This window comes from Eptatretus burgeri, chromosome 13 (assembly GCF_056783735.1).
Source record: "Eptatretus burgeri isolate ZD-2024b chromosome 13, Ebu_testis_v1, whole genome shotgun sequence".
Classification (NCBI taxonomy): domain Eukaryota; kingdom Metazoa; phylum Chordata; class Myxini; order Myxiniformes; family Myxinidae; genus Eptatretus; species Eptatretus burgeri.
In genome coordinates, this window is record NC_140973.1 from 24,432,324 (window position 1) to 24,448,089 (window position 15,766).

The following is a 15,766-nucleotide window of genomic DNA, read 5'->3' on the forward strand; positions in this document are numbered from 1 at the left end:
TCACCTCCTACTTCGTAGCCATCTGCCCTTTGTCCTGAACTTTTCTCCTCTTCCCGCACTGCGCGGGTGAGTTGCTGTCTGTTTGACCATAATCTCTTTCTATAATGCTTACATTCCACTTGCATCTTGTGCCACCAGAAGCTGCTTTTCACATCCACATCATCTTTTGCTGTCTATAGGAGGCCCATTCCATTTCCACTTAAGGCATTTAACAAAGTTAATGAGATGATATTGATGTCCATCCATGTTTTTAATTAAGCTCATGTCAAATCTGTGAAGGTGGCATAAGGCCTTCAGGGTTGCTGTTTCACTTTTTGCGCAAGGCAGGGCAGAGCTTGAGGCATACTCTGTAAGTTGGCAGCTCACTAATCCGTGAGCCTTCAAAAAGCTCTGAGCAATCCTTGCAGGTGGATGTGTAGCACAACATACCCATCGATGTATGAATGGATTTCACGAAAAGGGGGCCATCTGCATAATGCTTACACCAAGTGGGGGAAAGGGAGTCGAGGAATTGAAAATTGAGAGAAGGGTAAGTAGGGAGGAGGGTATGGGAGAAAAGCGAAGGTATTTGGGGAGAAGAGAAAACTAGGGAAGCTGGTTGGGAAAAGATACATAAACAGAGGTGGTATGTAAAAATATCTGCTGAGGTTAATTTTTTTTTAATTCATCAAAAGTAGCTGTCCCATGACTACATCAAGCAACAAATCTGTTTGGTTGGAAACATTGTATTAATTGTGAAAGTCCTTTTATGACACATCATTATTCTTGTACATTCAGTAGTTACACAATATCTGGATCGTTAAGCAAGATCCAAATGAATGGCACATTTTCGTCCCTCATTTTTCACTCATATTTTGAATGAAAGCTATATTTTGTTAATTGTGCTGAATAAATAACTATCGGTTGCATTATAAGTACGAATCTAGAAAACAATGCCAAGTCATCCACCTCCGGTGACCTTATGTCAGACAGTTTGGGTCAAATATTCTGCTATTTGTGTATGCAATATGTAGATAGCCCCCAAAACCATGCATCTTAAACTGGATTTAAAAAATCTGTCAGAATGCATGCGTGGAGATGGCAAAACATATTGAGGTTAAGCCGTGTCAAGAGGTTATACCGGCGGTTCCTAAACCACGGTGCGCACACCACGAGTGGTACACGAGCAATCCTGCCAAAGCGATTTGTTTGTATTTTGAAAATCCATGCGTGCATATTCTTCCTTGTAGTTTTTGGCACCATCTAGCGGCCATCATAAAATACCGACATGTGAAAGCATTTTTGATTTGTGACAGTTTGTGCCTCGTGTTAAGACAAGAGTGCACACTGGAATTACAAGTTGATATTTTTGAACATCATTTCTATCTACTGTGGATAAAAGGCTTCTTGATGAATCATTCGGGTGATGAAGTCAACCTCGATGAAGATGCTACATGGATTTATCAGGTCCTCGTAAATAAAGCCAATTTGCTTCTGGATGTTCTCATAAGCATCCGACAACAACCAGTGGTAAATGCAGGATTACAAGAATATATGTTCCCACCGATCTCGCATTTGGATTTACCGTAATGAGTAGTGAAAAAAGTGAACCATTTCCTCAGTTTGTTATTCACAATGATTTATTATCTAGTTATTGGATGAAGCATTCCCTTCTTTAGCATCATCTAACTACAAAGGACAGCTCTTTAAAAGATGAGCCTCTTGTTTTCAATGAGGGAAAATGAAGTCTGTTGCAAGATGAAGGAAGCAAGAAGCACTCTCGGTGGTATTAATGCCAACGCTCTGGAAACATCCTCCAAGGTAAATTTAAGGATTGCTCAAACTTGGAAGTCACCCACAACAGCTGAGCTCCTTTTTCTGTTACCTACAGAAAAAAAAAAAAGGACGCATCATCCACTCTTAGGGATAAATTGGAAAATCAGCTTGATGTCATTCCTTTATCTGACAATACAGTATCAAGGAAGCATTGATGAAATGCCTTGTGAAATACAAGAAAAACACATTAGTAGCATCGAGAAAAGCAAGTTATTTTCATTGTAATTAGACAAGTGCATCGACATAATGAATTTTATCTTGGGGTTCTTGCTCCGCGAGGTTTGAAGCAGGTATGAGAAGAGTTCAATTTTTTTGGTCACACTCAAGTCGTATATCAGCAGAAGAGGTGTTGCTGAAATTGGAAGGTTTTTTTTTTTTTGAAAGAATGACACCTATTTGTGCACTGGTGTGGTTCAAGCCATGACTGGTAGTTCCAGTGTTGTTCTGGCAAAGTTAACGAAGTTGCTCCTGTTGTCAAATGCATGTACTGCAGTATATACACCGCTCGGCCCTGCCAGGTGAAGAAATTCCTCCCAACCTTTAAGTTGTTTTAGATGATGCTTTGAAGTTGGCACGATAACTGAATTCACATTTGTGTACTCAATGTTATCCAATGAAATGAGAGTGGTTAGGAAATCTTATTTTCCTTTCAGAATAAAAGAGATTTGATTCCTTGCCTAAAGGTGTTGACTCGTCTGTTTGAACTCTATTCGGAGGTGGTTTGAGTTTTTCTGGACTTTCACAAATTATCTGTGGTTGTCAAGACTGGTCTGCTTGGAAGACATCTGCCTATCGTCCCACCTTTTAGATGGTTTCCTGGTGTAGATTAATTGAAACTTCATCCAAACCTAATTGCTGATACTAGAGAACACTGAGTTGGTCATATCTCAAATTTCATTGAATATTTTCTCCAAGCTATAGCCAATGACAAGTGGATCAGAGACCCATTTTCAGGTGAAGATGACACCCTGCCAAGAGGACTTCTCTGCGAATGAAAGGGAGTAGCTGATATGTGATGTTTGGCATCAGCTGGAATTCAAGAAAGTGTTTCCATTCATTTTTGGGTGAGGTGAACAGAGGAGTGTCCCCAAGGTTCCAACTGATCTTCAGCTGAAATTAACCAAGATTTCACCTGACGTACATCAGCTTTACTCGGCTTGGTGGTGTAATGGTTGGAGCATCCCTTCTGAATCTGAGGGGTTGGTGGTTCGAACCCTGACCGAATCATACCAAAGCCTTTTAAAATGGTACGTGCTGCTTCCTTGCTTGACGTTAAACATTTTAAAGGACAGAGCATGGACAAACAATCATAGGTTGGAAACAATAGTGCAGGCTTTGATGGGCCTAAGGGCTGCATCCTGCATCAAAGTTCCTTGTAAGTGAACTCATGTAGTCATATTATAGTTAATAATAATTATTTTTTTAAACCTTTGTTCTGTCAAGTAAGCACACCTCTCACTTTAGACATTCCTGAAAACTCCTCTAAATAGTTGTTTTGTACTTTTTTAATGATAGATGTTGTAACTTGTATTGCAACTATCGACTTTATGAATGTGAGAATTCTTGATATGGTTCAATCGAAGTTGTATTTTGTGGGTGGTGGGGGTTATATAAAAATTACGTTGATGGTTCATTGCATTATATATTTTTAAAGGGTTCGACGTGAACAAGGAAAATTTGGGAACCGTTGCCCTATTCAATTCCTCAGTGGCTTACTGTCGTGCAAAATACTGCATGCATGAATACACGGCACGGTTTGACTCAAATCCTTCATCCTTATGGCACAATCTAAATGCATTCCGATGTGTGCCCTTGTCTCCTTTTCACCCAAAACCCAGAGCTCGACTTTCCTAAGGACAAGCAGTTCAGTGAGTCTCAAGCATTTCACACCTTAGAGCTCCCACCTATTCACACACATCACCTGTTATATACTTTGCACCTGTACGATTTTGTGTTGGCCTGTTGGTTTCTCTCATCAGAGTAGATATAGCTTATATAGATAGATATAGTAGATATAGCATCAGAGTAGATATAGTAGATACTAGCCGAAATCCCGTCATAGACGAGGCACAAAATTGGTCCTTCAGTATTAATTTTGATTATCTGTCGAATGGCATTGGTCCCGTCTCGATCAGATAAAATTGAGAAATTGAAGTTACCCGGTGACCTTGACCCCTTGACCCCGTGACCTTTGACCTTGAACTTGACCCTCCCCCCCCCCCATGTCCGTTCTCATGTCCCAAGGATCACTCATGCCAAGTTTCATCTCATTCCATCCAACGGTTCGGCCGCCTATAAAGGACGAACAAACACACACACATACATACAAACAAACATATTCTATTTTTTTAGTATAGTAGATAGCTAGGATTCCCACGAGTCCAAATATAGTTTTAATTTGTCCATTGTCTGCTAATCTTGTAACTTGTATAAAAATACACTGATGCCTCCTAATGTATTTGTCCTGCATGTAATCAATGAATAAGCTGTTCCATGAGCCTCACCTCCCCCCCCCCCCCAATTTTATTCTTTAATTATTGTTATGGCAGATCGAGAGGTGTGGAAAGAAGAGGAGCAGAATGGCAATCTTGATGAGTAGGCACAAAGCTGAGAGCACGTTTCGCTATCAGGCTCGTCAAACTCTATGCTATGGGAGCTTTTCAATGCAAAGGACAGAGCACTCAAGAAAATATAAGAAACATCGGACCGCCTGTCCTGACGCTCACCTGGATCAGGAGCAAGTCACTCAAACCCCCCACAGACCTCCTTAGACCCTGAATTTTTTGATGCTATGAACAAACTTAGGTCCATCACGGGTGATGAAGGTTATGGTCAAGTTTCATTGAAATTGTGTGTGTAATTTGGAGAAGAGAGCAAATACCTATTTGGGGGGGGGGTGAAAACCCCTCCCGTCGACCCCCTTAATTCGCGCAGATTTTGATGCGGTCGATAAACTTAGGTACATCATGGGTGATGAAGGTTATGGTCAAGTTTCATCAAAGTCATGTGTGTAGTTTCAGAAAAGAGCAAATACCTATTTTGTTGGGTCATTCTCTGCAGACTACTGTAGTAGGACCTGTTACCCACTATCGTATATGAGAATACTCTCATATACTATAGTTCTAACTGTAGCATTTTTGCCTGAGCTTCAATGGCCCCGATTTTTCCCACCTTCTTGTGGGTCGACAGAGGAATGTTTTTGGCTCAGGTTGTTCATGAACAGACTGACCAGGCCTGTCGTTTGACTGAAGGTGACTTGGCCAGGAATTTGTCGTTTGTTCAGGGTGCTGTTGATACCTCTCATACTCTACACTGAAGATACCGTGGGATCTTTCATGACCAGTACTAGCAGGTCCTCTGGCTTAACATCCGATGGATGGCACACACGTTTTTGCCTCGCCTTGGGTGTGAAACACAGTTTGCAGCTGGCTTGAGAATCAAACACAGATGAGACCGCTAAAAGGTCAGTGTGCACACCTCCAGGCTATCCCACCAGTACTTGGGAAAACCCTCACATGTTTCCATCAAATTGCATTGATCTCACTGAGCTGTGATCATCAATTGATGAACGAATGCCAGATCTACCAAATTACCAACTAATGACCTTTGTAGGTACTAACAAGACCCACTATCATTGGCATATTAAATGCAAGCTTCTCATTAGCTGAAAAACTAAAATCTCCTGCTGGTTCAAAATATATTATCGAAGAGCGTTGTCAACAGGTACAGCCTCAGCAGGTACAGCCATCATCGAGCTGTCATTGTCACAATGATCAATTATTGTAAGCACGAGTCACAAGCGTTCTTACAATAACCTTTCATTGTGACAATGGCAGCTCGTTGATTAATTCGACTTGGTGGCATGATGGTTAGAACATCTGCTTGGAGTCGAAGTTGGCCGTTTGAACCCTGGCCGAGTCCGACCAAAGAGTTTAAAATGCTACATACTACTTCCTTGCTTGATTCTCAGCATTTAAAATGGATAAAGTACAGATTAGCAACAACAGGTTTGCAGCCATAGTGCAGGCTTTGATGGGTCTTGTGCCCTCCTCCTACCTTGAAGCTCTTTGTAAGGTAACTAATTGATATAAAATTCTATAACAATGACATTGAGTTGACCATCCTGCCCCCATTCTCCACCCACCTTCAAAAGCTTCCTCCCTGGACAACTAAGTGTAGTCTGCCTCCCCACTTATAGATGGAAGCAACTCAAGATGTTGGTTATTTACTTTCAAAGTACAAGTTTGCATAATAATGACTTATTGGTGACCTTAGCAGCAATAAACATAATGCTGGTGTCAGAGGTCTTCACTTCAGATGATAATTGTCTGCATAATCACGTGACTATGGTCTCTGAACCTTTTGTGTACAACCTCTTGAGCATGCATTATCATGAAATTTTTCTGCTTTCTTAAAAATAACCACAGCAAGTTTTGTTTAAGTACTTTTTTGTGACAAACATAACTGTCTTCTTCATTCCAAGAATATTTGCATAGTGCTGCGGCAATGTACAATTTGGTTGAATCAGTACTTTGTCTCTCCAGGGCTCTCTCTTTGAAGATGGTTCGTATTCGGGCCTCTTACGACATCATTCTTCACGGCCTGTAAGCTTTGTTCCACCATTGTCCTTACTTCACTGACACCTACCGTATTCCTTAACAATCTGGTAATTGTGTCCCTGTTCTCAGTAATATTTGATGTCGGTGGCACTTTTCACATCAACTACCAATGTATACCCCAGCTCCAAGATGCATGCCACACAGCACTAACACCAAAGCTAACCGCAATCCCTGCTGCCTCCACTTACCCTCTCGCTGATGCCAGCCTTCTGAGCCCAGCTTCTACCTGGGTTCCCGTGCCTCCTCCCGTACTAGCTCATCCAGAGCCAGTCCAGTGGTAAGGCAGGACGGGGAAGCAAGGGACATGGATTGAAATATTCACATTCTCCCTTGTATGGTATGCATTTTTGTAAGAATAACAGACTTTTTGTTACTCACAACGTAAGCCACACCAAAAAATAACACGATTTGCCACTGGTGTGGAAGATCCCATATCCCTTCATTGAACCCCCGTTTGTGCAACCAACAGCGACTTTCCGAGAGTGATCTCTCCTCCTTGCGAAAGATGTACAATGGCCATGAAACTTCTCTTTCATAATGTAGAAGTCATCACTGGGTGGAAAATATCTGCTGAATTGTGTGGTGTGTAGGAATAAATTGGCATTCCCATTTGAGCACTTCGCTCCTTATGCTAGAATCCCATGTTAAAATCGATATTCAGTAACAAGCAACATCGATATTCACAATTCTAGGTTTCCATTTGGGAGTGGGTTCATGTTACAAGTCATTAAAAAGACTTAAGACCGCCGTTTGAATTGTACTACTTTAAGGCAATTCATATATTCCGTATGCATTTTCCAGTATCAGCTCTTCCTAAAATATAATATAATTTAAAGGATTGCTGTAAATGATGTTAATTTCACAACATCCTATATTAAACTTTATTTTAATTGTAAACCTCAAAACATAGTTCCCTGATCCAAAGTAAGAACCTTAACCTGTAAGCATTTGATCGGTTTCCTGACTGCATGGATCATCAGCTGGGCACCGTTCTTCTTTGAGGTTTCGATCCTTTCAGCCCAGAACCTCTCCAAACCGCGAGATCCACAACCTCGGTAATGGATCCACATCAGTAGACCCACAACCTCAGTTGTGTGAAGGCAGTCGGTCAACCTATCGATGCAACATCACTAATCACGCTCTACTCGCGAGAGATTCTAATGTATCATCAAATGGTTACAACTCCCATCACAGATTCTATTCTATGATAGTGCAGTAATCCCCCGTTTCTCGCGGGGATTACGTTCCAAACCTCCCCGCGCTAAGTGAAAATCCGCGATGAATGGACGCCTCCCCAAAAAATCGACTCGTCTGGTCTGGTCGGTTTTGAGGTGCTGGGTACGAGCAGTGCTCGTCCAACGGCGGCAAACCTTTTTCCTTCCGGAAGCATATATCGAGCACCTTAACCTTCTTCTGGAGCATCAGGACCTTCCTCTGGCGCTTCGGTTCCTTGCCAGAAGCCTTAGAAGGTGCAGGGCGTTTGGGCGGCATCGTGGGGCTTGGAGAAAAAAACGGAGAAAATATTCGAAGTTCACAAGCGAAACTTTGTCTCGTGCGTTGTGCGACTGGTCGAGCACCACGCGTTATAATTTATTGCTTAAATAATTTATATTTTATATATTATTACCGCGATGTACCGGGGGAATCCGCAGAAAAAATTAGTTACGTTCCAAGGGAAAACCCGCTATGAACTGGGGGAGCGATAGGTGAACCGCGATAAAGTGGGGGTTGACTGTACATTAAATCATGCACCTCTTACCTTCAACTCCCATCACGCATTCCATTACACACACAAACCATTTCTTCCCAGCATCCTTTTTCACTTAACCCCCATGCATTCTCTTCCTCCTTTATGATTTTGACTGTTTCCATCATCCTTTCCCTTTTTTCCTCAACCTCATCCCCCATCTGCTTGAATACACCATGTCGTCAGATCCTTGGTTTCTTGAATTGGATTTTAATGTTTATCTTGTTTTTAGTCATGTTAACATTCCTTTTTTTTTGTTAACCCCAAACATGACCCTTACCAAAATCTATCTAATTTCATCGCAGCTCATGAGATTTTGATTATATGATCGTAATGCATTATTTGAAAAGGAAAATGTTTTGTAAACCTAGTTATGCTTTTTGACTTGTTAGGTATTAATCACTCTAAAGGATCTCATTTTGGAGGTTTAATGTGTGAATAAGATATGTTGAGATCAGTGTGTTGAATATTCTCCACATATGGATAATATGAAGGATTTCAGATGCATTTACCACTCGAGATGTTGTCTCTTCAAAAGCCAATTTACTGACTCTTGTCGAGTTTCCTTCAAGTTTATATTTTGAAATACTTGTTTGTTTATCTCCAGATGGATGAGAGAAGTGAAAGGGATTTTGCAGACATGACAAGGGTAAGATATTGAGCACTTTTTGAACATTATTCTTTTATAAAACCTCTTATCCATTTCAGTCGATCTCATAACATTCTCTCTCTCTCTCTCTCTCTCTCTCTCTCTCTCTCTCTCTCTCTCTCTCTCTCTCTCTCTCTCTCTCTCTCTCCCTCCTTTTCCTTCTAAATCCTTTGCAGCACCTTATCCTGCATCCCTTGTTCCTAAAATGGTTTTCCTGCTATAAGGTTTCTGTTCTCTTTAATTCTTACGAGCTCTGACCGCACACCTTTCCTCTTGCTTTTCTCCCCTAGTCTGGTTCTTTATATCGCTCCTCTGGACCCGGCTTGTCTGCAGCCACCCTGGCTTCACTGGGAGGTGTGGGCTCCTCTCGTCGTGGAAGCACCGACACCAGCTTTTCCATCGACTCTGAACCCTCAGTGAGAGAGTTGCGGGTAAGGAGGAGATAGGCTTTTACAGTAGGTACCTTGTGGGTTTCAGTTCACAATTCTCGGTTCCTTCACAATTGCAAATACATTTTATTTTATTATTATTATTATTATTATTATTATTATTATTATTATTATGTAATTTTAGAGCTTTCCACCTGCAAAGTAATTGCCACCTTTGACTTTTGTTCGGAAACCAATATTTCCCCAAAGTTCTATTAAATGATGTTTGTACGTTTTGCATCTTGTTTATTGATGAAAAAAGAAGAGGTGTTTGCATTATTCACAAAAAGTGCTGAACGTTGTTGCTCCCAGATACTATTGTGGCTGTTAAGACTGCTGCAGTCCGCGTGTTCGGCACAAGGTTTCACCCCATTGTCTTTGTCCCCTCCTCTACATATTTCATCATCATCTGATCGAGCGTGCTCAGGCATTTTACCTCTCGATGGCAGAAATAATCTACAGTGGTTGCCAGTCCTATTGTAGATCGCGGTGTTCGCTTGAACCGGTCTCCCCCCCGAAGGCGGAGCGCACTTCATACCGTTCTGCAAGTATATTAGCAGTCGCTAATTTGTGCCTCATCTACCCGCTGCCATCGATGATTTTCTGACCTGAATGGCTCAATTATCCCAGCAAGCTGGTACTCAATTTGCCGACCTCAGAAGGATGACAGGTTGAGTCAACCCCCTGGCGTGTATTAATTCAGTGGCCAACGGGGCTTGAACTCAGGACCCTTGGATCCCAAGCCGCAACCCTAACCACTGAGCCAACACCAGGCTTAAATCTACATATGGATCTACATATTTTGTGTGTAGTAAATATTGAGATGCCAGGAAAACTTGTGTCATTGTAAGTATTTTGGAAAAACAAAAGTTTTGTCGAGCACAGTACTGCTGTGGCAGAACTGAACTTGCCTTCGGGCAGCCCACAGCAAGAGAGGGTTGAAAAGCCCGTGGTGCTGTTTACTGCTGAACAGCCTGGCTTTGTACTTTTGAATGAGATGTTGACACCGACCCTGGCAGATTAGTAATGATTGGAAGTGCACAATGTTTTATCTCCGTGCCTCCAGGGCTGCCATTAAATATTAACATCACTTGTTGTTTCTGTTTCTCACCCCCACCAATCCTCCCAACCCCCCCCCCCACCCCCTAAAAAGTAACAGACAAAGGCTGCGCACTTCACTGGTGTAGCTTATAAGTCAAAAGGAGGTTTATAAGGAGAGACTAATGTCTTGAGTGTTTTATATGGTTTACTCCAAATGAGAGACAAATACGGTCAGGCACAAGTACAAATATGTCGAGTGATGGATTTGATCCCTGCAGCAAAACAATGGAAACTTTCAGCAATAAGGTATGAAGTCAAGTAAGGCTGTGCAGTTTACTGAGACATTTAGGAGAGTTGAAGCTTGAGCAGTTAAGCACTTTAGTTAGCATGTGGCAAGTGAGTGTGCTTGGCAGTGCGATGTAATGTGTTTCTTGAATTTTGCGAGATTGATTATATTCTTTCAGAGGCTCCCAGGATAGCTCAGAAATATGCTTGGTCGTGTTCGAGCTGTCTAGTCTGGGTCCAATTCCCAACCAAGCTTTAAACTGTCACCCTGATGCTTCATAGGCAAGGTGTTGCATCAGCAAACGCGCCGTCCTTTGGAGTGGCACGAAGCCGAGAGCCCCATCTGCTAGTATTTGGTGATGGATATCAAATATCCCACTGTACTTTTCAAAAAGAGTAGGCCAGTGTGTGTTGGCTCCCTGACTAAATTCCATATTACTGCCCAAACTACAGCATCATGCAACAGAATGATGTCCTGTCGATGGTTAGCTTTCAGCGACGGAAATGTTCACGACCTTGTCAGGATTTCTGTTACTCCATAATAATGAGGATGGGGCTATGATGATGATGACAATGAGTATATTCATACAAAAGAGTACAGAATGAATGTCAGTAATCTTCTAATATAACTTTCCTTGTGTGTATTTGAGGAATCGTTGTCGGAGGTTGAGGAAAAGTACCGTCGTACTATGTTGTCCAATGCACAGCTGGACAATGAAAAATCTCACCTGGCTTATCAGGTAACAACGGCTATTGGTTGCTGTATTACATTGAGCACAACACGTATTTACTTGGTTATTACCCTGCACACACAAAGCGAAAGATGGGGTTAAGCAATTAGTTCACTTTGTCTGTCTGTCTGTCTGTCTACAAACGTCACATTTCCACAGGGCGCTCTTCCACATTTCCGCAGGGCGCTCAAGGTCCGCCAACAACCCCCTTCTGGTAAAACTACCAAAATCACGAATCACTGCTCACCTTCACTCTTTCATTCCTCTTTTTCCCCACCTTTGGAATAAACTCCCTCACTCTATTCAATCCCATTCTTCCCTCCAGGCCTTCAAACAGCTGTTCATCACCACCTCTTATCATCCCCCATCCAAATCTTCGATCTTTTCTACCCCCGATAATTCACCCAAGCCCACCTCCTTCAAATTCCCTGCTTTCCTTCCTGAAAGTCCCTGTAATATCCATATTGTATTCCCCATGTTCCCCGCCCCATCCCTCTCCCTTCCACAGATCCCCAAATGTCTCTGTTCCCCATTGTTTTGTCCTTCCCACTCCCGCCCCTCTTGTCTCATGCCCCCCTTGTTGTGCGTTGCGTGTTTACTCTCACATGTGCCTCGACAAGGTATACAAAAAAAAACCTCCATTTGTGATCGATGAACAACCTTATTTCAATTGAATGTTTTATTTTGAACACAAATCAGAACATGAATCAGAAAACAAACCTTTCGTTTAGCAGTAATTTGGCTCTGATTTTGTCCCGATCACACGTGCACAGAGACGAGTGAGATAACTTTTGTACTCTTTATGCCTGTCTGGCAATCAAATAAAATTGAAAATCATTCCAAACAGGAAACAGTTTTTAAGTACGTCATAAAGGACACAAACAATAGGCATGAGGAACGAATGTAATGTGTTAAATAAGGTGGTGTAAAAGACGCTGCATCAACGGTGGTAAACTTCCGAAAAAGCAAAATTTTTCTACAATTTTAAAATCTTTATTTTATTTAAATTGAATGATATATTTGAACACGGGAGAACACAAATAACATTCTTAGCACTTTCAAAACCCTTCCGTTTAGCAGTACACGTACTTGGACAAAATATTACGGCATTTTACGTCATCATGACCAATCAAATTTTCCGCTCGCAAGCCCTGCCCGTGTACTTGTTTCAAAGTGCTTGGAGTAAGTAGTTCTATGAACTCTCTAGTTTGGAAATGTTTTTATAAAAAGGGTGGGAGTGGTGGGTGGGGGGGGGGACAATGTTTAATGCTCCCTGTATCAAATCACAAGGTTTTTCTAAGCCATGCATCTTTTTATATAAAGTTGAAAGTGTGTCTGTTTGTGTGTTTGTGTGTTTGTCTGTGACCTATGCACGCGAAAAGTACTGGACTGATCCTCACCAAACTTCACATGCTGACAGAACATGTACCCGGGAGTGTCCCGATGTAAAAGAATTGTACTTCCGGTTTCCGAATTATGACGTCATCACCTGATTTCGTAACGTTAATTTTTCAAGTTCAGCCGAATGACATGGGGCCAACGCCATATACAATATATCTGACATGTGATTTTAAGTTTTTGTTTGTCTGTTTGTTTGTTTGTCTGCACGCGCTAATCTCCTGAAAGGTGAAAGATAGGAGCTAACCACTGAAACAAAAAATGTCGGGATGGGCCCCAGGAAGGTTATAGGCTATGTGGCAGGGCCCCTCGGCCAGGGGGGAGGGAGGGGGAAGGGGGAAGGGGGAAGGGGGTGTGTTTCCCCCTCACCAATCCCCTTAGCCTATGACTGCCATGGCCCAATAGGGAACTGATACTGTGCTCACGTCAGACATATGTATAGAAGATTAAATTCATTCAAAAAGAACCCGGGCAGCGCCGGGTGCATTCACCTAGTTTATTATATATGCCCAAGTGAGGAAAGGAAAAGAAAGGAGGATGATACGAAGGAAAAAGAATAGGGAAGAGTGTTAGAATGAGTTGGTGGAGAATAAAAAGAAAGTTGGGAGAAGAATGAAAAGGTCAATGACTGGTGGTGCAGTGGGGGAGGTGGGGGAAATTCGATATATGTGGGAAAAATTTAGAGTTATGCAGTTCACCTGATCTGCGGTTCATACGTATTCGACATATGCAGCCCTTTTCAGGAACACAGTGCCCCGCATATATCGAGACCTTTCTGTATGTAAGTGCAATATACATTATACATACGTAGCAAGTGAGTCCAGTCCAATGCAACATGAATGGCAACACACACGTATATGTATATGTGTATATATATATATATATACTGTAATACCTTGACATACGAGTTTAACTCGTTCTGTGACCGAGCTCGTAACTAGGTTTGCTCGTATATCAAAACAATTTTCCCAATTGAAATTAATTAAAATACCATTAATCAGTTCCAGCCCCCCAAAAAACACACTAATTTCTTTGTTACGTCGTTTTAAAAATGAGAAATGTATTTATAAATAATTAATACAAAACATAATACAAAGATAATAAAATAGAATATAAATAAATAAAATGGTTTTATAAAGTGTATTTATCTTGGAGATGAGACGACTTCGGCTTACGGAAGATTCTGGTGGAGGTGATAGGCGGAGGAGATTTGAAGGTCTCATCACACTTTATCGCGAAACGTAATTGATACAATTAAAAAAAAAAAAATTTTTTTTATTCACTTTATCGCTAAACTTAATTGCGACAATATTTTTTTCATTTGTTTTTTCACTTCACTTATCGCTAAACTTAAATGCTGCATTATTATTTTTCACTTACACTTAATCTTCGTCGGTGATGTTTTCAACTTCATCAGTGACGTTCGCATCTTTTTCATTGATTTTTGGCTTTTTCGACATGCTTTTTTGACTGATCTGCAGGGCGTTTCAATAAAAACCTATCCATGGTGGTTTGTTTCTTCCTTCCCTTCAGAATTTTTCTGAAATGCGTTAGGCAAGTGTCATTACACAACGCCAACGCACGACCAGTTGCCACTTTTTCTGAATGCTTCTTTTCTATAAATTCTGAAATTTTCTCCCACATTCCCAACATCTCCTGTATCTCATTTGTAGAGATAACCTCCTCCTCCTCTATCTCCACCGCACTACCGTCAATTTCCTCCAAAACCTCTGTATGCTGCATCTTCTGTAGCTCCTTGAACTGCTCCATAGACAGTTCCTCGGAGTGCTCCTCGACGAGCTCGTTTACATCTCCTTCATCCACCTCCAGGCCCATGGACTTTCCGAGGCTCACAATCTCCTCTATCACTTCCGCTTCATGCTGGAAGCCTTCGAAGTCCCTTTCGGACACAGCCTCAGGCCACAGCTTCTTCCATGCAGAGTTCAAGGTCCTCCTTGTAACATCCTGCCAAGCCATATCGATAAATCTGAGGCATATCACGATGTTATAATGCTCCTTCCAGAACTCTCGAAGGGTGAGGTTTGTGTTCTCCGTTACATCAAAGCAGCGGTAGAAAACGTGTTTCGTGAAGAGCTTCTTGAAATTAGCAATCACCTGCTGGTCCATGGGCTGGAGGAGAGGGGTGGTGTTAGGTGGAAGGTAGAGAACATTAATAAAAGAGAACTCTTCGAGGATGTCGTCTTCGATGTTCGGTGGGTGAGCAGGAGCATTGTCAAGGACGAGAAGGGCTTGCAGGGGTAAGTTATTTTCAAGGAGGTACTTTTTAACGGAAGGACCAAAGACCAGGTTTACCCAATCAACGAAGAACTGTCTCGCGACCCACGCCTTCGGGTTTGCCCTCCACATGACCTGCAGTTTTTCTTTTAAAATTTTGTGGGACTTAAAGGCTCGGGGATTTTCCGAATGGTATACGAGCAGTGGCTTAATCTTGCAGTCACCACTGGCATTAGCACACAATGTGAGGATTAACCTTTCTTTCATGGGTTTGTGGCCTGGCATCTTCTCCTCTGCTTCTCCTCTCCTCTGCTCTGCTTCTCCTGCTGCCTGCTCCTCTCCATTTCAAGTGACATCAACGTTTATTCTTAGCACTGTCCTTTGCAGTTAGTTTTTTAGGACTCATGGTTGAGTTACAACAAAGAAATTTGGCAAAATAACTGCACCAATGAAAAAACAAGAGCTAAACACAACACAGATTACTACGGTACGACCCTACTCAACGAGATAACCAAGAGAACTGAACGAGTGAGTGGCAGGAGATGCGGGTGTTCGCTTGCTTGGCTGTGCGCGTCTCAAAGCTCGCTCCACTCGTAACTCGGATCTAGACTCATAACACAAAGCAAAAAATCGTCCGAGCAACGGCTCGTAACTCGGAATACTCGTAAGTTAGTGCATTCGCATGTCAAGGTATTACTGTATATATATATATATATATATATATATATATATATATATATATATATATATATATATATATATATATATATATATAAAAGAGGTGTGTTCAAAAAGTATCCAACCTTAATTTTCCATGC

General features: G+C 41.7%; 1 protein-coding gene across 6 annotated transcripts in view; it reads left to right on the forward strand.

The window, feature by feature from the left end:
• Positions 1 to 15,766, forward strand: part of LOC147014079 (leucine-rich repeat flightless-interacting protein 2-like) — an 87,335-nt gene that overhangs the window by 21,849 nt on the left and 49,720 nt on the right. For 3 of the 6 annotated variants that reach the window (XM_085851729.1, XM_085851725.1, XM_085851728.1), the window contains exons 4-10: positions 19 to 66; positions 3,654 to 3,683; positions 6,360 to 6,419; positions 6,640 to 6,711; positions 8,789 to 8,830; positions 9,121 to 9,261; positions 11,235 to 11,324. In XM_085851729.1, coding sequence (XP_085707855.1) covers positions 19 to 66; positions 3,654 to 3,683; positions 6,360 to 6,419; positions 6,640 to 6,711; positions 8,789 to 8,830; positions 9,121 to 9,261; positions 11,235 to 11,324 — 483 coding nt within the window. The remainder of the gene's footprint in view (positions 1 to 18; positions 67 to 3,653; positions 3,684 to 6,359; positions 6,420 to 6,639; positions 6,712 to 8,788; positions 8,831 to 9,120; positions 9,262 to 11,234; positions 11,325 to 15,766) is intronic. The other 3 variants (XM_085851727.1, XM_085851726.1, XM_085851730.1) reach the window with 3 other exon arrangements.